Source organism: Oppia nitens, unplaced genomic scaffold (assembly GCF_028296485.1).
Source record: "Oppia nitens isolate AA-2021 unplaced genomic scaffold, nextdenovo-longstitch-racon4-pilon3 scaffold23_pilon_pilon_pilon, whole genome shotgun sequence".
Classification (NCBI taxonomy): Eukaryota; Metazoa; Arthropoda; class Arachnida; order Sarcoptiformes; family Oppiidae; genus Oppia; species Oppia nitens.
The window spans coordinates 508,350-534,515 of NW_026533203.1; the positions used below are offsets into that span (position 1 = coordinate 508,350).

At 28.3% G+C, this 26,166-nt stretch overlaps 8 protein-coding genes across 8 annotated transcripts; 1 reads left to right on the top strand and 7 right to left on the bottom strand.

Moving 5' to 3' along the window:
* Window positions 1-392: 392 nt before the first annotated feature.
* On the bottom strand, window positions 393-1,934 carry LOC128953628 (HUWE1-associated protein modifying stress responses-like). Its single transcript, XM_054299132.1, has 4 exons — window positions 1,439-1,934; window positions 1,296-1,361; window positions 781-1,224; window positions 393-718 (listed from the first exon to the last, which is right to left on the bottom strand). Exons 1-4 carry the CDS (start codon window positions 1,575-1,577, stop codon window positions 480-482), a joined length of 888 nt encoding a protein of 295 aa, XP_054155107.1. The 5' UTR covers window positions 1,578-1,934; the 3' UTR covers window positions 393-479.
* Window positions 1,935-3,275: 1,341 nt separating this feature from the next.
* On the bottom strand, window positions 3,276-8,539 carry LOC128953750 (myocardin-related transcription factor B-like). The gene is made up of 7 exons (XM_054299270.1): window positions 8,215-8,539; window positions 7,129-7,449; window positions 6,213-7,042; window positions 5,979-6,137; window positions 4,705-5,909; window positions 4,006-4,621; window positions 3,276-3,897 (listed from the first exon to the last, which is right to left on the bottom strand). The coding sequence occupies exons 1-7, from the start codon at window positions 8,228-8,230 to the stop codon at window positions 3,445-3,447; spliced, it is 3,600 nt and encodes a 1,199-aa protein (XP_054155245.1). The 5' UTR covers window positions 8,231-8,539; the 3' UTR covers window positions 3,276-3,444.
* A 3,862-nt stretch (window positions 8,540-12,401) lies between these two features.
* Window positions 12,402-14,499, bottom strand: LOC128953625 (3-phosphoinositide-dependent protein kinase 1-like). Its single transcript, XM_054299128.1, has 5 exons — window positions 14,232-14,499; window positions 13,919-14,108; window positions 13,709-13,853; window positions 12,692-13,643; window positions 12,402-12,625 (listed from the first exon to the last, which is right to left on the bottom strand). Exons 1-5 carry the CDS (start codon window positions 14,301-14,303, stop codon window positions 12,449-12,451), a joined length of 1,536 nt encoding a protein of 511 aa, XP_054155103.1. The 5' UTR covers window positions 14,304-14,499; the 3' UTR covers window positions 12,402-12,448.
* A 1,804-nt stretch (window positions 14,500-16,303) lies between these two features.
* Window positions 16,304-18,200, bottom strand: LOC128953626 (guanine nucleotide exchange factor for Rab-3A-like). The gene has a single exon (XM_054299130.1). It carries the CDS (start codon window positions 18,007-18,009, stop codon window positions 16,600-16,602), a length of 1,410 nt encoding a protein of 469 aa, XP_054155105.1. The 5' UTR covers window positions 18,010-18,200; the 3' UTR covers window positions 16,304-16,599.
* A 1,215-nt stretch (window positions 18,201-19,415) lies between these two features.
* Window positions 19,416-20,371, bottom strand: LOC128953631 (ATP synthase subunit d, mitochondrial-like). Its single transcript, XM_054299136.1, has 3 exons — window positions 20,074-20,371; window positions 19,766-19,997; window positions 19,416-19,700 (listed from the first exon to the last, which is right to left on the bottom strand). Exons 1-3 carry the CDS (start codon window positions 20,193-20,195, stop codon window positions 19,506-19,508), a joined length of 549 nt encoding a protein of 182 aa, XP_054155111.1. The 5' UTR covers window positions 20,196-20,371; the 3' UTR covers window positions 19,416-19,505.
* A 507-nt stretch (window positions 20,372-20,878) lies between these two features.
* On the top strand, window positions 20,879-22,846 carry LOC128953630 (BTB/POZ domain-containing protein KCTD5-like). Its single transcript, XM_054299135.1, has 4 exons — window positions 20,879-21,473; window positions 21,534-21,642; window positions 21,704-22,017; window positions 22,106-22,846. The coding sequence occupies exons 1-4, from the start codon at window positions 21,240-21,242 to the stop codon at window positions 22,133-22,135; spliced, it is 687 nt and encodes a 228-aa protein (XP_054155110.1). The 5' UTR covers window positions 20,879-21,239; the 3' UTR covers window positions 22,136-22,846.
* An 83-nt stretch (window positions 22,847-22,929) lies between these two features.
* On the bottom strand, window positions 22,930-23,979 carry LOC128953632 (malignant T-cell-amplified sequence 1-like). Its single transcript, XM_054299137.1, has 6 exons — window positions 23,951-23,979; window positions 23,823-23,868; window positions 23,608-23,757; window positions 23,429-23,529; window positions 23,151-23,355; window positions 22,930-23,091 (listed from the first exon to the last, which is right to left on the bottom strand). The coding sequence occupies exons 2-6, from the start codon at window positions 23,831-23,833 to the stop codon at window positions 23,010-23,012; spliced, it is 549 nt and encodes a 182-aa protein (XP_054155112.1). The 5' UTR covers window positions 23,834-23,868; window positions 23,951-23,979; the 3' UTR covers window positions 22,930-23,009.
* A 237-nt stretch (window positions 23,980-24,216) lies between these two features.
* On the bottom strand, window positions 24,217-26,066 carry LOC128953627 (WD repeat domain phosphoinositide-interacting protein 3-like). Its single transcript, XM_054299131.1, has 9 exons — window positions 25,767-26,066; window positions 25,615-25,716; window positions 25,458-25,545; window positions 25,297-25,391; window positions 25,152-25,240; window positions 24,912-25,096; window positions 24,744-24,845; window positions 24,547-24,668; window positions 24,217-24,476 (listed from the first exon to the last, which is right to left on the bottom strand). The coding sequence occupies exons 1-9, from the start codon at window positions 25,912-25,914 to the stop codon at window positions 24,367-24,369; spliced, it is 1,041 nt and encodes a 346-aa protein (XP_054155106.1). The 5' UTR covers window positions 25,915-26,066; the 3' UTR covers window positions 24,217-24,366.
* Between the last annotated feature and the right edge of the window lie 100 nt (window positions 26,067-26,166).

Here is a 26,166-nt window from a genome sequence, read left to right on the forward strand (position 1 = left end):
CGAAAAAAGTTAATTATGATTTCACATATAACTGCATATATTTAATAACTTATACTTAATTTATAATATTTCCAAAATATAAGGTATTTATATGTTAAACAAAAATTTGATTTTCATTGAATTACTAAATTAATAATTAAATGAAATCTTAACAAATGAGAAGCTAAACAATAATTAAATATTTGGATAATTATGTAAAAAAAATTATTTACAAATACTTACATTTATTGTCAAATTGTTAGATTTCTTAACTATAACTCAAATGGTTATTAGATAATTAATAATAATATAATTGTAATAATAAAAATTATAATAATAATAATAATAATGCAATAATTAATAAAACAATTATTTGAGAAATATATAACAAATTGTATTGAATATAACTCACGCCTTTAAACTGATATGTGAACTAAAAACAATTAATTGATTTAAACAATAGTAATTTGATTTAATTGTAATAACCAATAGTACTATAATTATGTATATTTTGAGCGTTTATGAGTGGGTGAGTCCATAATCACATCACTGGTTGATTCCAATACCCGTTTGCGGGACTCCACGTGTCTGTTGTACTCTTCACTAATAAAAGCATCCAATTCTTCGTATGAATTATTGCTATGATTTGAGACACGTATTGACGGACTTCTGTTGTTTTGACGATAAATATTGTTGCGATCGGAGGACTGAGAACCTGGAGATCCACTTCTTCTAATTCCTAAAATATAGTAACAAATGTGATAAGCATTTAAAATGGTATTTAAATATATAGCAAAATACCTGAGAAAGAGAGTGCTTCACGAAATGTCTCTAAATCTGTTTCATCAGTAGTGTTAGAGGTATCGGTGTTTAGGTTAGAGTTGCCATCACTTAAGCCATCGCTAAGACTAAGACGAGTGAAAGCGCAACGACCAGTGCTGTCACTTATGGAGAGACGAGGTTTGGGTGAACCCCAAGTTCGGTGGTGCGGGTGATGATAGTGATGGTGTAGTGGATGACCCTGAGATGTGGCGCCCGACAAATACGCGATCAGGTCTTCGCGTCTGATCTGACGCTTCCTCTTCTTGAGCCACGACAACAGCTCTTTATTGCGCTTTTGTTGTCCACTTTGGAGACCAAATTCAAAGAAACGTTTCTGAGATTCAATACATTCTTTGTATAGAGTGGTCACCGCTGAGGCCGCGTTTTGAAAGGGGTTCCAAACTGAAACATTCTGTTCACGGCCTACAAGACATTTGATGACATTAATGATCAACCGTTGGATACAACTGTTAATATAAATAATTAAAACCTACTTTGATATAACTGAGCGATACTACAGGCGGCCGTCTGGAAGTGAACCCATAGTTTGCGGGCATTTCCTGTCAAATAATTAGCAGAAAAATGGATGAAAACTAATGTAAATAAATGGCTATCAAAACAATCACACAATCATTACCTCCTTTCTCGAGTTCAATCTGTTGGTCCAAATCGGGTGTTGTCTCCAACCTATTGATGCACTCCATCTCCCAATTAGTATACTTCGGGACCCAATTGTCTGCACCGGAAGAGTTGCATTCGTCGTCCAAATCGTCCATTTGATTGGTTTTGGTCTTCAATGGGTTGTTGTCTTTGTTTGGTTTAAAGTCTTGAGACAATCAGTCGTACAAAACACACAAATCAACAAATATTTTGATTAACGTATCAAATGGTGACTCAAATCACTTCAAATGACAACAATTGACTTCAAAGTCGCGAAACAATCGGATATTTATTGACTGAATGTGTGGTTTAGGGTGTGATTGAAGTCAAGTGATTGAAGCGACTGAAGACACCTAACCATCAAAAACCACTCAAACTATACATTGACTGCACTTTTGTTGCATATGTTAGACAACACTCTAATACAGTAATACTGTATTAATAGTCATTCACTGCTCACTCACTACTGCTATACAACACATATGTTGTGACGACTTTCACATACATTCTAAGTAGAGGTGCGGACCAATCAAACCTAACAATTACCCGACAAATATCCGCTAAATTTTATTTAATCGCTGTTAGGCTATAAATACTGAAATTTTTGTTTTAAATTTTGTTTAAATTTTTGGTTTATTAATTTAAGTCTTATCTAAAAACATAGTTTAAATAATTATATGCATAATCATAGTCTCAAATGAATTGTTGTTTTAGTTTTGTTTTAATCACTTGTTTATATGAAAATTGTTTTTTAAAAGTTGGACTTCAATGACATTTCATTACAGTATTTAGTGTATATGTAATACATATTATGTATTATATATAAGAGGTCTACAAAATACATACATTTATATTGAAAACAATGAAATGATTGATGCAATCCTATAGAATAGTCTTATTATAGGATATATCATATAGTAGTGTATATATGTATGACATATACAGTACAGTACTCTATAATACACGACATTATTAGCTATTAATACTTAAATTATATTTTAAATACAAATATATAATAAATTAACTAATCATTTGTTTATTTGAATTACTATTTTTTAATAAAATATATTTATTTATCAAATATTGACAAACACTTACCGCCAATTAATATTGAAAATAACTTTTCAATTAAACAAATTAAATGTATTTTTTATTTGTTAATTAATGCAAATTCTGTAAAATATTCTGATTATATATTAAACAACTAATAATTTTGTTTGATTGCAAAATAAGTTTATTATTCACTTTTTTTAAATATTAAATATAATTTTAATGGTCATCCAAATGGTCAACAAATATATTTAAAATAATAATAATATTATTATTATTAAATATTAATAATAATTAGTTACAATTGAAAACTCAATAATAATAAGTTATATAATTAAATAATAATATTTATAATATTTATATATATATATATATATATTTATATATACTGTATATATTGTATACAAACGGTATAATACAATACAATATTAGATAACTAATGAACAAACAGTACAACAGTAGTGCAACTAATTGTAATTAATTGTCATTTTAGGAACAATTTGTGTTAAATATCTATACAACTGGTCTATGAATGCATTAATAGTTTCACACGTGATTTGGTTTGCATTAATTGGATTGTAATTCAATGGAACGTCAATTCACTCAAAAAATGTTAGTTTTGTTTCAATTTTTTTAAATACAAATTCAAAATTAGTTATCAATTAGTTAAACAAAAAACAAAAACAAATTCAATAAAACTATTTGTAATATAATATACAAATAAAATGTTAAAATTGTATTTAACACTAAAAATCTAATTTATCTTTTTTTATACAAATATTTGGACAAAAATTGACTGATTAAGTGGTCGAAAGAATCAATAATTTGGTCCGCAATTGATTGAGACAATTGAGTCAATACAATGTCAATCAATGAGCTTTTGTGTGGTTATGTGTGTCTTGTAATTCAATTGATGACCAATTAAATTGTCAATCAAGTAGTGAACTCTACTTTATCCCACATAAGAGTTCCCAAATCTAATGATGACCTGAAGTCACTGTCGTCGAAGAATAGGTCGCCACCCAACAGGTCAACAGCTGGTCCACCAAACATTGTATTGGGAAGAATGGGATCGTGTTTTGAAGTTTCACTTTTGTTTGTTAAAGAGTTGGTCAACAAATTGTGGTTATTCTGAATGGCGTTATTGTCGGTATTGTTATTGTTATCAAAGTTAATATTAGTGTGATTTTTATCATTACTATCGCTATAATCTAACATATTTTGGTCAGCAGTTGTAGATCTCGATGTTGACGCCAAACCTAACCATTGATTGTCATCAACATTAAGATTGCATTCTTCAAAGTCCATAAATTCAGACAAACAAAGTTCAGTATTTGATTGACTTTTATGTTGTGATGAATTACATTGAGACTGATATGAGTTATTATTGTTAATGTTATTATTATTATTACTATTTTTACTACAATTATTATTATTATTACTAATATTATTACTGTTAATATTAGTATTATTATTAGTATTATTATTATTATCATTATTAATATCATTATTAATATCATTATTAATATTGATTTTATTTTTGTCATTAATAGCAACATTTAGATCCATAGCTTCAGCTAAGCCTTCGAGATCGAGAAATAAATCAAAATCAATAGTAGTATTATTTTGAGCCGATTCATCATTTTTTCTAACATTATTATTAATTTCGTTATTATTATTATTATTTAATTTACTGCTATTTTCATTTAAATTATTGCTATTATTAAGTATTTTGTTATTATCAATAATATTATCAATAGTTTCAGTCTTTTTTAATTCACAGGACTTTTGTAAATTTTTATCCGTTGAAAACAATGGATTGGTTTGACTTTTCAAAGACAACTTTTCAGGAGTTGTAGGAGTGGTGGGATCATTGGCTGCACTGGGAGGTAGTTCACCATTTTTTATTAATATTTCCAGAACGTCGTCAACTGCTTGACTTTTGACAACTTTTTTCTTTTCTTTATTTTTGTTCAATTGTTTGGTCGCCTCGTCATAATTGGGCGGACTTTTCGTTATCATAACATTTGGTTTAATATCATTAGAAATGTTTTTGTCATCATTTGTATTATTTGCAAGCAATGAATCAAAGTTTGGGAGTGAAGTGGTTCTGTTTGTTTAGATTTTGTAAAAAATATTTTTAATTTTTAATTAACAACAAGTTTTCAAAATATATTCTTTATTTGAACAAACCTTAAGGATGTCTGAGTTAAGAAGTTATTGGATAACCCATTGGGAAGTGAATTTGTTCGCTGTTTTGCTGCTTCGGGTTCATTGATAATGGCATCGGTTGTGGAACAGATAGTGGGACACAAAACAAAATGTTGAATCGGTGTTACATTTTGTGTTAATAATTTCGGTGCCAAATGTTGTTGTTGTTGCTGTTGTTGTTGTTGAATAAAAGCGGCTAAACTCGCCTTAACTGTCGGTGAAATTTTGCTATTTGTAAAAAATGTCGTAATATTTGTTTCGTTATTAGATAACTGTGGCTTAAGATTAATATTTTGTTGAATTTTTTGTTGTAGTTGTTGTTGAAGGAGTTGACGCTGAAGTGATTTTTGTGTAAAACCATTCATCTCTGTATTGGGATTGGAAACGATTTGAATTTGTGGTTCAGTTGTAATTAATTGTGATTCAATCGGAAGACCAGTTGTTTGTTGTAACTGTAACTGCATTTGAGATTTTTGTAACTCTCGTTTCAATTCATCAATCTTTTGCTGTTGTAATATAAGAATTTGATCATTTATAGGATTGGTATTTGTGGTCAATATTGTATTATCAATATCCAAATCCATTGAACAATTATGATTCATGTCATCACCCATTGAATCCACATCCATAGCACAATTTTCAGGTGATTTTGTATCCATTGGTTCAGTTTTTGGTTCAATGTTATCAATGGGTGAATCGATATTGTTTGGGGAATTGGGAACCGACTCGTTGTTGGCTTCACTTTTAACATCACAATTGGAAATACTTTTATCATAACTATTATCACTCGAGTTTATAACAATCAATGAATTGTTAGCATTGGCCATAACCGCGTCGGCAAATGGTTTAAGTCGATCTATAAGTTGTTGTTTGGGTCCGGAAACGGGAAGATTTCGTTTTTTAAGTTCCGCTTTGAGATCACTTACTTTCATATCTTCTAACTTTGATATTACTTTCCCAATGACTACAGAGTTTCCTTTCGATTCCCGAGATAACGAAGAGTTACTATTGGATCGATCGCGTGGCGAACCCACTGAACCATTAATCTCATTGTTGGTCACATTTTGAGCGTTTGGTTTCACTTGAAATGTATTTCGTGCCGCTGTTTGTGTCAAACATGATTTCGAGATATTTGCGGCCATTTGAGCATCTGTTCCCTGATCATGGATTTGCTCCAAATTAGGCTTCTTTTTTGAAATAAAAACAAACTTAATTATTGTAAATTGTAATTAAATCAATTGTCTTAAATAACATACCGGTGATGTGGAAGAATTAAGTATAAGTTGAGGACATTTTTGTTGCCATTCAAGTTGCCACTGAAGGAATAACTGTTGTTGTTGTAGAAGTAATTCATACGATGACTCTATACGTGATTGACCAGAGATTGGTTGAATTCTACTAATATTTGGAGGTCCCTATAATATTAAATAGTTTAGTAATAGTTAATAATAATAATAATTAAATAATTATATTATATTATACAAACATACTTTGTATTCATGAAATTTAATAGTTCTGGCCTTTGGTTGGGTTTTTGATTTCGATTTTTTAGTACGAATTTTAGAACTCGAAGAATGTTGTTCTTTGAAGGCCGAAATAACTGGAAGATTGAGAGATATCGTTGGCTGATTCGTTGGCTGACAAAATGGTGTACTATTAATGATAGGAGTCGTTGTATTGGAAGTCACAGCTACTACTGATGCGGTTGAAGTGGGAGAGGCAATGGCCACAGCATTTCCGTTACCAATTAATATTGAGTGAACTGTTGATGGAGATGTAAGTATACTTGTGACGGGCGATGAAACAATGTATGAAACATTAGTTGGAGAACAAGTGGTGGCCACTATTGTTGGTGTCGTTGTTGTCGTCACATTAGTTGTACTTTCAATTGCAATCAATGGTTGTTCATTATTAACTGGTGAGGAAGCGCTGTCAGAACTACTTTCTTCCTCTGCAAATATAAATCTTGGCGGCGGATGTTTAACGATTTCTCCTTCGCATGTCTTCTTAAATGATATTTGTCCTTCTTTGACTGCTTGTTCAAAGGTTGCATCCGTATGCAAAATGTTACCTTTGATGAGCTCAAGAGGTCCTGGTCTGTGAGATAAACGATCATTGAGATCATCGGCGAGTCGAGCCTTCTTCAATTGTCTCTGTTTTTCATGAAGACTGGGATCAACAGTAGTGTCTTCAAGAATATGCTGTTCTATTAATTGTTGTCTTTGCGGTCTTTTTTGTATTTTATGTTTAAGAAAGTCTCCGGTCTTCGCCCGCTCTAACTTTGTCTTCTGTTCGTAAAATACCGGAGAAGAACCCAAAGCTAATCAAATCATTTAAATATCAATTGTATTAAATTATATATATATTTAAATATCTTATAACAAATATTAGACATATTAGACATACGGGGATGTATTCCCTGTGCAATCAATTGATTAATTGGTCGCCTAAGTTGAAGCTTAAGTCTCAGTGATTCCTTATTCTTGTCCATTGAATTCTTAATGGATTGATTGTCGACATCAAGTTTGGTTAAAGAAGTAGAAGAAGTAATATTAGGAGGAGTTGTTTGCATCAATGTTATCAATGAATCGGTTGACTCTTCATTCATATTGTTAGGACTGTTATCCTCTTTAAACCAATTGGGATATATATTCACTATTGTTTCTAATAAGTCCTGATCGAGTTGAATGTCCCAATACAGGCGCGATGTCGTGGTCTGGCCCTCACCTAATAGATATACAGGTGATATACAGGTGATATCAGATGCTATACAACACCTAATATTAATGAAATTATATCCAATAAATATCTTACTTTTGCTTATTATTATTATTATTAATATTTGCAAATAATTTTATCAACTCTTATACTCTAATTGTTTCAATTAGAAATAATAACCGATAGAATAACTATTATAATCCAAATAATCATTATCTCAATGCCTAATAATATACACAGTTTTATTTGATGGTTATATTTATCTTAATTTAAATTTTAAATTTATCAGTAGTTAAACTCAAATAAATAAATAATTAGTTTCTAAATAAAAATGTTTTTTAAAAAACTTATTTATAAAATAGTGTCCCAAAGGACTAAACGATAGAGTCATTCAGTGATATTACAGTCAAACGTCTAGACTATAGTCTTAAGTCTCAATATATACACTGTATATCTGTATTCATATATAGTTTATATATATAATAGTTATTTAAAAGTCAATAGTTATAAATCATTGCTGTTATGAACCGGTTTTTGCAATGCATTCAAAATTACATAATTTAACTCAATTTTTTCAATTCAATTATCCATATCTTATAAACATATATCTCATATGAAAATAATAATAATTGTTATAAATATAAATATATATCAAATGATAAGTTTTTTTAATAGTCAAATAAATGTGAATATGAAATGCATGTTAATTATGATTGTTAGCTACAAAATGATAGTTAAAATAATAAATAAAATCAAATCAAATGAAAGCCATACTCAATATAGCGTTCATTATGTCAGTCACTCATTCACTACGTGTTGTTGGTGTCGGTGTCGACCACTTGGACTGGCAGTACATTTGTCAACAAGTATTATCTCATGAGTCCAATCTTCGAGGCCATAGATCGGCACAAAACAGTATAAATTAGTTCACATATAATGATTGGAGACAACAGTTATTTGAATGTATTTGAGTAGTGATGGTGTGATCACTGCCTAAATTGGTATCAAAGCTATTAATGCTATGAAAGCAATAGTCAATTGAATCTATGCTTTCGTTCCCTTTATTTCTATCAGTACTGCAATACTACTGAATGTTACTAATAATAACCGCAAAGTAACAACTCTGTAGTGTAGGACTGAGCTATGTTTTTAGGGTAGGGTTGGATTGGGTTGGGTTGGGTATAGCTATATATAGCCATCAGTACACATCCCACAATAGAGTCTCACTTTTTTGTCCCGTATCACACCGTATGCCGTGTAATAACCGGATAACTGGACATAAAACAACATATGACACAAACACTTGACTAACAATAGGACAGATATATATCAAACAATATTGTCCCGTAAATCATAAAATATAGTAATATATAATATGATATATAAAAGTCAATTAATATTATGTTAATGAATGTGTCATAATAAAGATAGTAATGGATATTAAAAATATTATAAAACAATTAATTGATTTCAAAAATAAAATATTTTATATAACAGTTATTTTGCAGAACAGGACAGGATTGGGAAAAATAATAAAATTTTTTATATACTCAACACTAGAAACTTGTTTACCTTATATTTGATATAATAGGAAAATACTGCGCATTGCGTTACAGTGGATGTGATTATTCAATAAAATCCTTTAATGCTATCCTAAGGTTAAACTATCGCTAAAAAACATTTATAACAATATTTTTGTAATTTAATTCATTACAGCAAATATTTTTTATACAAATTATTACAATAAATAATTTATATCTTTAATTGAGATAAACAAAAAAAACTAATTTTGAAATAAATTGTTGGAATTAAAAGTATTGAAACAATCGTGAAAAGAGGTCGGATCTGAATTTGATTAGTCTGTCTGTCTGTATGTCTGTATGTCTGCCTTTTCAAACTTATTATCAAATTCTGATTCCAGAATCAAATAGTAGATCAAAAATTTTAAAAATAAAAATTTATAAAAACTGATGTTTTCTCTTAATGAACATAAATTCAAAGTAGTCAATAAAATTTACAAATTGATATCTATGAGTACTGTATATACAGTATAAATACAATGTGTTTTTATGCTCTTTACTAAATACAGTATATATTATATACAGTTGTATAATCCATATCCACTTTATTGAATCCCACGAKTATATAACCTCTGACCCCCCCCCCATTGAACCACCTGACCCACTTTGGGTAGACTAACATTTAAGTAATTTCACATTTTAAAAATAATTATTCAATGTAATTATGATATTATTCATGTTTATTCCATATATTTTTTAAAAATTTAAACAAAATTTAAAATGAAATTTAGAAGTTTGTTTGTCAATGCTAGGCTTGGCATTCTATCACTGGTTTATTTTGAAAACAAAATTTAATTGATGTTTGTTTTTAAATATAAAATTAGCAAATTATTGTTTAAATTTAACATCTGTTTTGACATTATAAAATATTACATATATTTATAGCTGTAAATAGTTTTTATGTTAAAATAGAAAACTTACTTTTTTATAAAAGATTTCATTAAATAGATTTTTATATTTATTTATAAATACTTTATTTTTTTATTTAGTTATACAAACAATGTTAACATTTTCATTGAATTTCCAAACATAAGAATATTATTGTTTCTCAAAACATTTGAGTCTAGTATTAGCTCTAATGTACTGTTAATAGCAATACGGATAACAAAAAATAATTTACAGTAAATATCTGGTATATAATCATATTTAATTTCAATCATAATTTATGTATATTTAAATAATAGTAATTAATATTTTTTAAAGTATAAACTAAATAGTTTAATAATTATTAAGATTTATGCTTATTATTATATTTCAAAAATAAATTGCTTAAAATAATTGAATAAACGGATAATTATAAAAGTAATCTAATAAATGTAATTATTATTTAATGAAGTGTAAATCGATAATTTAATTTGAATTTAACACTATAAGAGTTTATCATTTATAACAAAAATAATAAATTGTTTTGTTGAGTATAGAAAAGAAATTTTTATATAAGATTTAAATAAATATTAAATAATTTTTACATTATTTTTATTAAAGAGTAATATTGTAATTACTAAATAAAAGTGCATTTGTCAGCAATTAATTATGTTTTTTAGCTAATAATAGTCCCAACTCTAAGATTACATTTAAAACTTAACATATTTTGAAATTTATTTGTTTCGCAAGTTTTTTTAAAAAACAAAAACTAATTAATGTATGCAACAGTTGTGGTAAACAATCCAATTCTTTAATTGCTATTAAATGCTGTTTTTATTTTGTAAATAATAAAAAACATTATTTTTAAATATCATGAAATTTTATTCACATCTAATAATTCAAAAGTTATAAAAAAGTTATTAATTCAAAATTTGCTATTTATATTAAATAACTTTTATAACAAATTTTTTAAAATATTAAGAATTATTTGGAGACTTAAGGACTTATGGTATGTATTTATCTTCTCTTTAGTAGAGTTGTGTATGTGTRTGTGTATGTGTATGTGTATGTGTATGTGTATGTGTATGTGTATGTGTATGTGTATGTGTATGTGTATGTGTATGTGTATGTGTATGTGTATGTGTATGTGTGTATATATATGTGTGTGTTTGTGTGGTTGTTGTTTGTTATATTAATATTTGTGTGGGAAGTGTGGGTTGTAATATATAGATAGTATTGGACTAATTAACGATTTACGTATTTGAAAAAAGTTTATGTTTATCAAGGAAATTGATTACTTGAAGATCATCAACAATTATTATCCATATTAGAAAACTATATTTTTTATCAATCAAACCGAAATACAGATGTTATACAAAACAAATGGTGATAATTATGTTAAATAAATAAAAGATGACCAAAGATGAGCTGTTAGTTAAATGTTTTATTTAATTATATAAAATCAAAATAGCTTTTGTCTTATAGTTTATTTATCTACCGGTAATTCAATTTGTAAGATCACTAATTATATCGGTATAAAAATCTCAAAACTGATACACAAAGTGGAGCACAAATAACAATTGTTACCGTAATTAGGTTTTATAAACTCTAATAATTTAAGATAAGTTTGTAAATGAAAAAAAAGTTATGAATGAATCAGTGACTTCACATTGAACTGGRAATACATTGAAATACATGAACTGGTATTTCGCTAATTATCGGTAGTTTATAGACTGAGTTGGATTTAAACAATAATTCTCAGTAAAAAAAAGATTAAAAAGATTTATTGTATAATAGTTTACTGAATATCTTAAAATGTTTTACCAGTGAACCAACATTTCATGTTTTTATGTCAAAGTATAGTATTTCAAAAMCATTTCAATCCAAAAATATTTTTCAATATATTGTAAATAATGTTTTAGTCCATTACATAATTAAATAAAAAAAAACTGTTAAAACAAATTATTACAAAACATATTGTAGAAACAATTTTTATGTAATAAATTAAAGGTATATAAATATTAGTTTTTAAGGTAATTAAGTAAAAGAAATTAAATTTATTAATGTGTTAAATATTGTTCTAAAAATTACTGTAATATTCAAATAAATAATTTCTTTTTTTTAATGAAATTGATGTTCATTTTGAAAAAATACGTTTGGAATTAAAAGTCTTGAAATACATTGTAAATATAAAGACATAAAACACTTTAAATTAGTAAATGAAATGTGATTTATAAATAGGTGTCAAATACCTGTACTATACTGTAAACAATAAGCAGTTGACCTAATACACAATAGTTACCAAGGACATTCCATCATTTATATACAAACAAAATCAATTTACTGTTGATGAAACAAATGTTCAATAAATTAAAAGCTCAATAACTATCTTAATAATAATACAAATTGTGATTTAATATATAAACTTTTTATAACAATAATATAAAACTAAATTACGGTAATTCCTCAATGAAATATTTATTTATGTAATATACTGTATAAGTTATAATTGAAATAAATCTAATTATTTAAAAATAATTTTCTAAATTAACTATAAATTAATATTATCTATACTTATTATTAACACTAATTTTGCGTCGACAGACATCTTTACCAACAACACCGGTAGAGTTCTCTTCTGCAATCGGTGGACCAAATGTCATATCTCTAACTTCTTCGACAACTCGACACCATTCGGGAGCGTTGTTCGATATGTCTTCCAAAATATATGACCGGTTCGGCTGTAATATACAGTATATTTGCAATCATTTTATATCAATAAACAAACAAAAAACTCATTTACTAACCGTATGTATAAAAAAATTTCTAAAATTTTTAGCTTCTGGTCTCATATTTTTCGAGAATGGTATTTGTCCCTTAAGAACCATATTAGATGAGTCCACATAATACAAATGCGGTCCAGTTGTCAATAAAAACATTCTTCTCCGAGCAAATAGACCTTTCTTTTTGTCAATAAATCCTTCTTTTAAAATCAAATTATTTTCAACAAATCGATGATACATATTGTGCTCCTTTTGTTGATTCAACCTTTCATTCAACTCTACTTCAGTTATGTCAAGAATACCTTTTTTGGTATTTGAATCCACTTTATCATAATCTTCATGAAGAGCTAAACCCATAATTCGAGTGATTTGATTCTCAGCTAAACCCGGCTCTATGTTCTCATTAATTGATGTAATATTTGTATCGTTTCGGGAATTATTTGAAAAATATGTTTCAGAAACTGGAGGCTTCTTTTCATGCAATGACCAGTCATCTGATAATGCTTTAAAATATGGGTCAGATTTAATGGAAATGTAGCCATCATTTTTAACGTCATCACTAGAACCCAATCTATCATTTGCATCAATTTTCAATATTTTTTTAATCAAATTACTGGCAGTTTTGTCAAATTCTTGGGGAAATTCAAACTCTAATTTAATAATTTTTTGAAATATTAAATATTCATTTGCTGCCCGAAATGGTGTCGATCCGCAAACCATTTGATAAAGGATGCAACCGAACGCCCATAAGTCGGAATTGGAAGTAATAGTCTTATTGGTTAACATTTCGGGAGAAACATAATGAGCTGTTCCGACAAATGAATTTCTTCGCCGAACATTATTTTGATCGTCACTATTGGGTGACAATCGGTCATTATTCTCATTGTTGGTCTCTTTCATGAGTAATGCCGATCCAAAATCAGATACTTGAATATGTAATTTGTCGTTCAATAGTATATTTTCGGGTTTCAAATCTCTGCAATTAAACGAATTAAATCCCAATTAAATATTAGCGGTAATAATCAAAATAGTTGTCCAAACCTGTGAACAATTCCTAAGCGATGCATGTGTTCTAAAGCCAACAGAATTTCGGCCGAATAAAACCGACAGCAATGGTCATTGAAGACCTGTCTCTCATTTATCAATGACAACAACTCACCATTCTTTGCGTAATTCATAACAAAAACTATTGTAATAACAAATAAATACCAAACAATTAATTCATTAATTACAAGACAAATAATGACATACAAAGTCTGGTTTCGTCTTGAAATGTACACAACAATTGTATGAAGAATGGCGAAGGATTGATGGTTAACATATGAAGACATGTCTTCTCTCGAAAAATGGCGTTTTCTTTCTTCTCTCTTCTGATTAAAGCTTTTTCACACACTTTGATGGCCACTTCATAAGATCTGTGAACCTCTACTCCCAAAAAAACCTAACCATCAAATCATTTCAATACAATTAACACTTCATCCATAATATAAGTCAATTGAATTCAAACAACTCATTAATATAAAGCCAATTTGTGGATCAATTAAGTGACACTTCAATGTCTTACCGTAGAGAAGGATCCCTCACCGATAACCCTATCAAATATGAAATCATTGGCGCACTTCTTCATGTCTGACATCGCATCGCAATTGAATCCAAGTCTTGAAATAAGTCAACACTTGATCCTAATGTCAATCAATTTAGTGATCAATTGATGAAAACATTTCAAAATGTATTAACAAATGTAAAACTATTGAGTGTTTGAGTCAACACTTATTGACAAACAGTGAAAATGTTATGAAAAACAATACAATCACTGAATCATTGAATTCAATGCAATTGAATGTAATTTCATTATAATTATTAATAGGGTCTCTGTTATTGACAAACGTATTCAATGATAAACTCATTCAATCAAATACTCACTCTTTTAGCGCTTAGTTTGACTTTAAAAATATTAACAAATTTAATATTATTATTGAAAATTCAGATCAATTTAATTGTAAACTTTAAATAATTTATTACTAAAAATTATATTTAAATAAATATCTTATTATAAACCATACAATTAATATTATATAATTTGAAAGTTTGAGTCATATTTTTTCTAATAATAGTACCATGCTAGTTTACACATTTGTAAAATATTTATAAATTTAACTTGATAAACAAAGTTAAGTTCATTTTTGTCTAAAATCAAAAGTATTTACTATTAATTATATTACCGTATATTATATCAAATTATATAATTAATTTAAATATTGTAATTTTATTTTTATAGATTAAAAATATTTATTTTTAGCTCAAAAGTTAATAAAAATACTTTTAAATACAATGAATTTTTATGCATTAATACTAATAAATAATTTTTTAAAAAAATTATTGAATAATTCCGGAAAAAATTGACAATTAATTTACAATTTGATATTCAATAAAACTTTGACTTTAGGGTCACTTTTTGCTAATTTCAACGTTTGGTTTAATTTGTTAGCTAAGTATAAATTATTTAATTTAATTTTGAATTTCATCATAATTTGATTAAAAAATCTTATCACTAAAACTTACAATTTTTATATACATTGAATACAAGTAATGTTAATAACAGAGATATGATTGCTATTCCAATGGTTAGTATAGGAATCATAACTATTAATCGATTATTTGTTAATGTTTTTATAGTCTCAATGGTTATTAAAGTGGTATTTATAAGATTCGTTGGATCAACTGATTCAATAATAACCATTGATATGTTTTTAGTAATATTATCACCAATAGATTCACTACTATTGATATTAATACCTGTAGTATAGTTGTAATCACTTAAAAGTATATCAGTTGGACTCATATTGACCAATGAATTGGCTCTTAAATGTTAAAATGTTTTCCAAAACTATAAATACTAAATATATTACAATAATTTTAATAATTTAAGTTTTATACTCTAGTACTCTATACTTATTGATAATTTTTGGTTAATTAAAAAATTAAAATATTCATATCTAAATTATAAATATGCATATGGTTACTATAAAATAAATGTTTAATCTTTGAAATATTTAAATACTTATTTTTATTATTAGTTGAAGTAAAATATTTAATCACGTTTTACAAGAAAAAAAGATTAATTCAGATTTAACACTTAATTAGCAATTTATTTATAATCAAAGATTTACAATAAAATAAAATATTTCAACAACAATAACAATAATTAAATTTATTCATAAATATACCTAAATGTGTCAATTATATTACATATTATAATATATTCACACTTTGTATTTGGTATATATAACAAAGTTTTACTAAATTCATTGAAATAAATTAATACAATTACAAACAAATAAGAGTATTCCTATATAATTACAATTAAGTTCATTCATTTATATGTAATTATTTTTTTGTACCAATAATATATTTAAAATTTGATCAATATATAGATTTATATTAAAATTTATATACCATATACCTATTGGTATATTTACAGTAGTATATATATAAATATATTTGCTCAAGTTAACTTAATTGTGTAATATTTATGATACCATTTACATAAGGCCAATAGCATTTATAATAATTTTGACAGCAATTGCAAACTATTATGTTTTAATTAATATATATTTAAACGTAAAATTTTTATTAAATAGTTTGCACAATAGAATCGGTAAATAAAATTCTCATAATTAAAGTAAATAAAATATACGCCCTTATTGTAAAGTTAAAATTGATAAGTCAAATAACTATTGTGATTTAAACAAAAAATAAATAAAAACTAATAAAATAATTATTATTTTCACTGGTATTAATTACGGAACTAACTTTTTTCTTCTAAATTATTAAATAGCAAATAACTACAGTAATAGCCATTATATAAATAAATCTATACTTTGAATACAAACATTTGTCATTAAAATATGACAATAAAAATATTATGTTATTTAAATGGTAGAGAAGCCGAGTTTGGACAGAGCAATGTTACGGCGGCGCCGAATCACTTGCCAGTAAACCTCATGAAAGCTACTCTTAACGAGTCCTCTCTCAATGTATCGTAAATAACAAAACAAATCACAAACGGCTATAATTCTGTTTCGACACAATTCTGATATGTTATACCAGTTGTCATCGATTTTCATACGATATTTACAACTTCGGGGCGCATCTAACAGTGCACAGCGTTTAGGAAAAGACGATTTATCTGCCATCGCTTCAATGGTAATTGTATTGTCTTCAATGGTTCGCAAAACACGAGCTGTTAAATCTTTGTCTTTAAAATTAAAAACCGGATAAATCTCTTCGTCGTAAATTCTTTTCATAAAATCACTATTCATTGCTTCAAAATTTGGGCATTTTTTCCATTGAAGAAACTCTTCGTGAAAAACTGGATCCACTTCACCGACTTCTTGTGACAACATTGAGTCGTCTTTGTCGGTTTGGCCAAAAGTGTTGACACCGTTTTGTGCGATTGAATCTAATTTATCGGCAGCACTGCCTCCGAGTTCATAATTACTCGGAGACTTTTTGGCAAAATCATTAGTTTTAGGTTTGATTGGTTTGACACCATTTGTCCGAACAGATCGATGGTTGGATGGCGTCGATGTCAAGACAAGCATTTTGAGTGCCTGTACTTCTGCCTGCAAGACATCAATCTTAAGGTTTGCTTCGTAAAGCTCTTTCTGAGCCCTACTCCTCAAAACATTGGCCTTATATACCATATCATTCGCTTCAGCGAACAAACTGGCCGTCAGATCCTCTAATTCTGACTCGACTTCAGCTCTAATACGACTCAGTTTTGCAACTTCTTCGTCGCGAAGTTTGAGTTCGTTCTGAGCTCTACTCAACTCTGAACGCATCCTTTGATACGCCTGTTCTTTGACCTCAGAGAGAGTCAAACTGTTGAGAAGATCTTGAGATAATTCTGAAGATTCATTTAATGTTTGATCAGTTTTTTCTTTGGTTTCTTTTGAAGAAGAATTTGACCATAACTTAAGTCCCGATTCTTCCTCCAATTGGTTAAACTTTTCGGTCATACGTTGTTTGGTGGCTTTAATTAAATCGTCGCAATCAGATCTACTTCTTTGATGATTATTAGCGCAATCTTTAGTGCCATCAAGAGATGAATCATTGATGACAAACATTGCGCCATCGCTTGAACTCCTTTTGTTTGCAACATTAGATTTCTTGTGACCGCTGGTCAGTCCATTGTCCGTATAGTCATTATTATCACTAGTTTGCCGATCATCTGACTTCTTGAGCTCTGCCTTATTAAGTGGCGAACACTTTGGTGTTGTTTTGGCTGAAGAGTATGAAGACGTTGAGGAAGATTCGGGTGATTCTTGTGATGCAATCATTATTGTGGTTAAGTAGTCATTGAAGACATTACGGCTTTTGTCGGACAACTGATCAATTGGTTCAATGAGTTGACAAACAAAAGAGTCGTTTAGTTATATAAACACTGAATTCAAACAATCAATTCATTGAATATGTATTTCAAATGAGTATTAAATATATAATCAATTGATTAATACATTATTACTCAACACTCAGTGTTTACTTATCTTTACGTCAATTCAATGAATGACTCAAATATTAATAAATTGAGTCAACTCTAACTCACATTATATATACTATACAACAAAAAAGTTTATTTATATATATTTTTATAAATTTATTAAATTTAATTAAATTAGATATTATTTTATTTAAATTGTTAATAAAATAAACATTTATTATTCAAAAACTCTAAATAAAAATAATTAATTTTATGTAAATAATGTTTTGATTATTAAATAATAGGTTTGACTGTAATATTGTAATGTTTTTTACAAATCATATGATATATTCATAACGTGTGTCAACACTATTGGCGCTAAAACTTAAACAATAAGGCATTGAATGTATTGTTGATGTGATTGTCAATGATTTGTCATTAATTGTGTCCATATATTGACATAAATGACTTCAATGGAGAAGAAGACAATTTTAAAGACATTGTTCAGTCAAATAAGCGACGATTTGGTCAATGAGTTACCACTCGTATCGATAATTACACAAAACGACAAATGCATTGATCATTCATTAAGAAGTGATTGTCAAATATATTTGGATCTCATATCAAAAGCATTAGTTTTGTTTGATATCAATGGCAACAACTTGTCATCAATGGATGAATGGGTGATAATTGCCGATAAACTTCAATTGATGACCAATAAGTATGAATTGAAGCGAACCAATGAATTAATGCAAAAGAGTTTGTCAAACATGAAGACCAAAAACAGATCATTTGAAGACAAACTCAATGAAATCAATCGCGAGCTGAAGCGCGAAGAGTTCTTCGAGTCGACCATTTCTGAGAAGATTCGCTTTTATTCAACTAAACTTAAAGAGTATTATACATCAGTTAAGACTAAAGAGTCTATTCTTTCAAAGATCGGTTTCACCGCTAATTTAAGACATGAATCACTTGAAGACATCAAACAAAGTAATGTTGAGTTAAAGAAACGTTTGAATGATATTAATACCAGACTTAATGAATATAAAGATTTCAATCCAACTGATAGTGATTTAAGGCATAAAGTCATTGATATGAAGACACAAATCAATGAATATGACAACTATTTTGATAATAAAATGTGATTACAAATAATTTAAAGATAAGGCAATTCATTAAAATGTTTTTTAAATTTCATATAATTTATTAAAACCTAATTTTAATTTATTCTAAATCTATAAATCAAATCTTAAAATTTAAATAAAGTTTTAAACAAAAGTTTCTAATTTGGATCTCATATATACTCAACAGTTATACTGTATAATCATTTTTGAATTAATATAATTGACTGAATGTCTAAATGAGTGAATGCGGACGTCCATCAAGTTTAGTGATTTCATCTCTTTCTTGTTGTGTGAGTCCGGGTGTAGTTTCTTCGTGTGGCCACCACGACGGACGCACAGTTTGTCGAACTTCCCAATCGGGGAATGTTAGCGCAAATTCCTCGATCGACATGTCTTTTACATCAAGCATTACATCAAATTTGTTGTACTGTCCATCAAATTGATGATCAAAATAGTTAACAAAATTATCATTCATTTAAGACAATGTCTCACCATTTTTTGAGCCTCTGTCTGAGTCCGCTTTGAAGACTCAATGAATTCTTGCACTTCTTTATCATTTTCTCTTTCCTGTCCATCGATCTGTTCCGACACTGTGTCCTTCGGGTAAGTAATAGACAGTGCTTTGTATGTACTCTCCAGTTGATCGACGACTGTCTTATTGATGACATTTTTCTTATAATAGGCCCAATCAATGGTCGGAGCCGTTTCGGGATAGGATAGCATTCTGTTGTTAAATACAATTAGCATTCAATTTAGTGATCAATCAATCAATGAGACAATTAATTGCAACTTATTATGACCTTCGAAGGTAACCATCGGACTTGGCTTTGAATTGATTGAATAGCTGTTTCTCAGCTTTGGGAACCACTTCATTGAATTTGGCCCAATCTATGGCTGATTTGGTGATACGTTTTGCGGCCATCGCTTCAGACAATTATCTCTGAACTTCTTATTTTGATTTCAACTGAAGTTAAGATCAGATGTGTAAAACAAATGTCGGATTCAATAAATTTGTTTAGAAATTACGTTTAGTTTGTATTCAAATAAAAGTTATTTTTCAATATATTTTTGATAAAAGGGTTTTCAAATATATTTGTGTTATTTATGACTATATTTTTAACATAAAATGGCGTCAATTGTTCATAAAATCGCTTTTAATTAATCACTAAATTGTTATTATTTTATAGGATTGTCGGCAAACATATCGATTATTCTGTAATTAATTTTAAATACAAATAAAAAAATTAAATTAAATTAAATTAAATTAAATACACTAACAAATGCATACTAATTAATTTATAATTAAATTGACCATCAACATTTAATTTATATAAAATGTTTTAAAACAATTAAATGATTAATTAATTAAATGGTCAATTTATAATTGTTTAATTATATAATTGAACATGCACATTTATTATTATACTGTAAATTATATGTTTGTCTTATAAATGCAAATACCTGTACAATACTACAGACAAATCCCAGTTATTATGTGATAGTATATCATCTAAAATACAATATCGATATTACAGTATTAATATATAAATTTTAAATTATATAACATTATAATTACAAACAATAAATTAATTATTGATTGAATTTATCTAAATATAATGTAAATATAATTATTGGTATACTTTATATACAGAATATCAACAATAAGTGAAACAAATAATTAATTGATTTTGAATTATATTGAGGACTGACTGTATTGACTCATCAGTCAAATTGATTGCATGTAAACAAAAGTGACTCAAATTGAGTGAATGTTTTGATTGCCATTCAATTAATGACTCATTTGTTTGAATCAAATATCAATTGAATGAAACAATTAATGTTTGGATTGTTTTTGTATTGATTAGTGATATCATTGTTTATATGAGTAATCATTAGATTATTAACTCATTGATTGTTAACATTTATTTGGTATTAAAGTGATAGTTGTGTTGATTGGTGTCAATCGATGGCCACTAATAATATATCCATAACTTCTTCTGTTATTAATGAGACGACCAGTTCATTACCACACATACCGACACAATCGCCACGATTAACACATGAGAAGCGGTCCAATCAATGGATCAAATTGAATGTCGGCGGTACTCACTTTATGACCACAAGAATCACTTTATGCAGAGATCAGAACTCATTTCTTTATAGACTCTGTCAGGAAGACCACGACCTCAACAGTGATAAAGTATTTACAATTTGTTTGAATAAATAATTTTCATTAATTGATTAATTGTATCAATAATAGGACGAAACGGGAGCTTATCTTATAGATAGAGATCCGTCTTATTTCGGACCTATTCTTAATTACTTAAGACACGGAAAGCTTATCATTGATAAGGACTTGTCTGAAGAAGGTTTGAATGAATGAATTTAATTGATAATTGATTACAAATTGTGTCCACTTCTTAACATTAGGAGTCTTAGAAGAAGCAGAGTTTTACAACATAACAGAATTAATAAAGTTATTAAAGCAAAGAATCACTGAACGCAATAACAATAAAAAAGTGGACAATAGTCGCAAACATGTTTATCGTGTCCTCCAATGCCATGAGGATGAGCTGACACATGTTGTATCCACTCTATCTGATGGCTGGAAGTTTGAACAGTTGATTAATATTGGATCAAATTATAATTATGAAGAACAGGCAGAATTCCTGTGCGTTGTGTCCCGCGATTATCCCAATAGCAATGCAAGTGATCGCAGGATCGGCTCAACTGATAAAGCAAAGGTATAACCCATTGTTTAAATTTGTATTGTTTTTGTGACCACTATTGTAACCGTTATTAATCATTAATAATAAACCTTTTATTCTTTAGTTGATCCAACAAAAAGCAGCGAACATGTGAACTCAGTTACGACTTAATCCATCCATTTGTAAGAAAGGGTCTGTTATTGATGAATGAATATATAGTATATGTTTTGAAGTCATTGAGCATACGCTTTGAATTGCTTATTGATTTAATTCATTTGTGTATACAATAAAGCCGGTGCTTATGTTATAATTAAAGACCGGTTTTTATATTCACATATTTATTAATTCACTTAAAGTGCTCTGTTTTTGGGCACATTTTCACATTTTAGTCCACTTTTTATATATGAATATTGTTTGTATTTGTTGACTGATTGTATGACTTTTTACCAAAGATTTACAAGATTTGATAAATAGGTTTTCACAACAAAACAAATGTGAAGACCTTAGGTGACTGTCACTCACCTAAAGCTTATGACTAAATTAAATGTTAAGTTTTAAATGTGTACAACAAATATGTGTTTAAATGCAAATAATGACATTAGAGCGCCATTGGCCTAAGTTTATGCCTAATATAATATAATGTTATAATTTGGTATACAATCGACTATATAATTGCATAAATTTATAATACTGTATATCGACTATTTTAAACATATTAGTAAATATCAAAAAGTTATTAACTATTTGACTCAAATTATGACATTTATAATTATGAGTGACTGTCGGTAGTGCCGGCACTTACCGTAAGTTACGCATAAATACGAGCATACATTACCTTAATATGAATTTACAGTAAATCAATTATAAACGCAATGTTTGTTTGTTTTTTTAAATACAATTGTATAATGACTTAGAAATTTTAAATATTGTAATATTTATCAATTTAAGCAAATTATTTATTAATAAAATAAAAACCGAAACCATTTAAATACAAAAAAATTATTGTAAAAACTATCCTAAAATAGCTATTATTTATAAGCTTTTAATCTCCAGAGGCCATCATTTAAGAAGTGGACATTTTCGATGGCAATTCCCCGATTGATTTTAGCTCTTTATTATTAAATACAAACCAATATATAATTATTATATAAAAATAAGAAATAACTTACATATCATTTGTTGACATTTTTAAGATTCCCATAGAAAGTGCGTGTTGTTTACTTTCGGCGATCACAGTGACCACAGAGTCAACGGGTAGGTCGGGTGTCATTATAGCTCCTTTAGATGTAAGTCCCGGACACATGATATTAGCACCGCTCAAGACAAAAGTGATGGCACCCTTGTCTACCTGCATAAGGGGACATATGAATGGATCTAATGAAACATCCAGTCATAAAAACAATTATTTTATTTCACCACTTAATTGATTAATCAATCAATTGCTTACATTTTTGAATCAATTTCAATGTAGGAATATATAGACCATCTCTCTGTCTGAAGAATAGATGATCACCATTTGGTCCAATAACTACCTCAATATGTTCGTGACTGTAGACAAACACATTTAATGAGTCAATCAATTAATCTCAAGAATAATATTGATAATAAACTTTCAAATTATAATACCATTTCAATGTTTTAATGGCCTCCTTCTTAGGCAATATCTCATCGATATAGTCACTGATATTAGGGAACTGATCCACTATTTTGTTTTTAATTGCCTTTTGAACAGACGACTTGAGTTGTGTGACACCGGAAACGTTGGATTCATCAAACCTGACATCAAATGATAAGACATTAGTTGATTGATTGACATTAATTGGTGACAATATATAACTTACTTCTTAAACATATTGGCTATCAATCACTCAAATGGACACAACTTTTCTGTAAAAATATCAGTAAATCAATTGAAAACACATTGACTTATATTTAATGCATTTCTCATAACATATAATACGTTACTTACGTTTAAATGTATTAATAAAATACTGTAATGTAATGTCATTTAACTGTCAATTACTACACATTTTTCAATATTTGTTATAAATTTACAGTAGTATTAAATACAATCATTTAAAGTAAATTATTGTAAATAACAAACAATTAAATAAATGAATCAATTATTTTAATGATTAAAATCAATCAATTTATCTAAAATCAGTAATTTATACATTTTTAACTTAAATTTTATAGTACCGGTAATAGTTATATATTTTACTGTATATACTATAGTACTGTATATTAATATACTGTATATTGATATATTAATTTACTAAACAATGATTTGTAATATTTTATGAAATTTATGACAATTTACAAAAAGGCACAAAATATACATTTTTGTTGGTATTATTTTTAAATACTTTTAAATCAATGGTATCTTCAAGTGGATTCATCGTCAGTCATTTCCAGAAATTTGACGCATATATCAGTAGTACACTCGCCCTTTGAGTTAAATAAAAATTTATAATAACTACCGTCAGCACAGATCACTATAATTAAAGTAATAAACAAATATTTAATAAATTATTTTTATAAAAATTAAAATTAATATAAACAAACCAATCACTGAGTTTGGTTCGGCACCAAAGGCACAAATACAATGTGCGTTAACCGGCAGTTGAAATCGGGAAAAACTCCACTTTGAGCTGAAATACTTAGGAAGAAACGATGCCGACGCCAAACTTATGGTTAAAATTTATTACAATTAGTTCAATAAAATCATTTACATAAACACATTTAAGTCAATTGTTGTAAACCTCGACTGTTTATTTTTCTTGCAATCTTCGGCAGCAAATATATGAATCGTCCCGTGATCTGAGGACACGCATAGCAACGATGAATCCGAATTAAAATTAATACTATCGGTAATATTCAAAACAAATAAATAATTTTAAATTAACACAACAATAGGTCATAAAACAAACCAATATATGTTAGCTGTATTGGCGCCTCTTCTCAATTCGTTAAGAAGTGTTCCGTTAGAGGTATCAAATATACGGATTAAAGTTCCCTTTTCTGATGCAGTGGCCAGTCGTGTACCCGAAAGATTCAATGAAAGGCAACTGAGTGGACCCTCGTGTGCGAACACATCTATTTGTTTATTAGAATTCTGAATATCATAATTGATTAGAACCGGTATATAAACATTGACATTAATATCTAACCGCTAAGTCGACCATTTGAATGTGTCCGGTCTTACGCGACGGAAAGGCCAACATTGAGTTATTACTATTTGGACACAAAACGCAAAGACCTATAATAAATCACAACATTATTAATTGTGTAAACAATAAGACATCAATTGTTCACCTCTTGGATTATTACAGGTCTCAAACACATTAAGTTGTTGTGGATTTTGAGTAAATGTATAAACTTTTATCATATTTTCTAAGACGACAACAATTCTGCAAAAAAATTGGTTATTTGAGACAATCTTTGGCTAATAAATGACAACACAATCACTGCAATACTTGTCTCGACGTAAACGAACTGCTTTGACATCTGATTGAAACTCGAGTTCAATGACGTGTTTTTTCTTGAGGTCGTCCCATACCATCACTGGTTAAAGACAATCATATTATAATTGACGGAATAGTTTATAGTGTTATATAATGTGTGATAAAATGCCTTTTTTGGTGGAAAACTGTGGATTTTTGCCGCCACCTACTAATGCCAGATAATTGCAACGGAACAACATCTCGACAAACCCGATACCACCGTTTCCGAAGTCTGCGGTCATTCAAATGGTCAGCAAATATGACATCAAGTCATTGGCAAACCTTGTTTCTCCTTTTCCTTAATGGGATCCGCATTATAGACCCGAAAGCCGTTGTGAAGACCGCATGCAAAGCAACCCATGTCTTGATTGAAACCGTAAAACAAGAGTCGGTTGTTGTGACCATTGATTGCAGTCATTGTCGTTGACATCAAACTATCATTCAATACAACACTCAATATATTGTATACAATGTGTGTCAACACTAACGTCAAGATTGCAAACAAACACTGCTTTCGATTGCATTCACTAAACAACAACTCTTTCAATAGACATATAGAGGTCTACAACACTTCACTATAAACTTAGGATTAATTCATCTTTTATTTAATACTTTTTTATGTAATAATATGTTTCTAAATAAATAAAAAATACTTTAAATTATAATTAACAAAAATTATCAA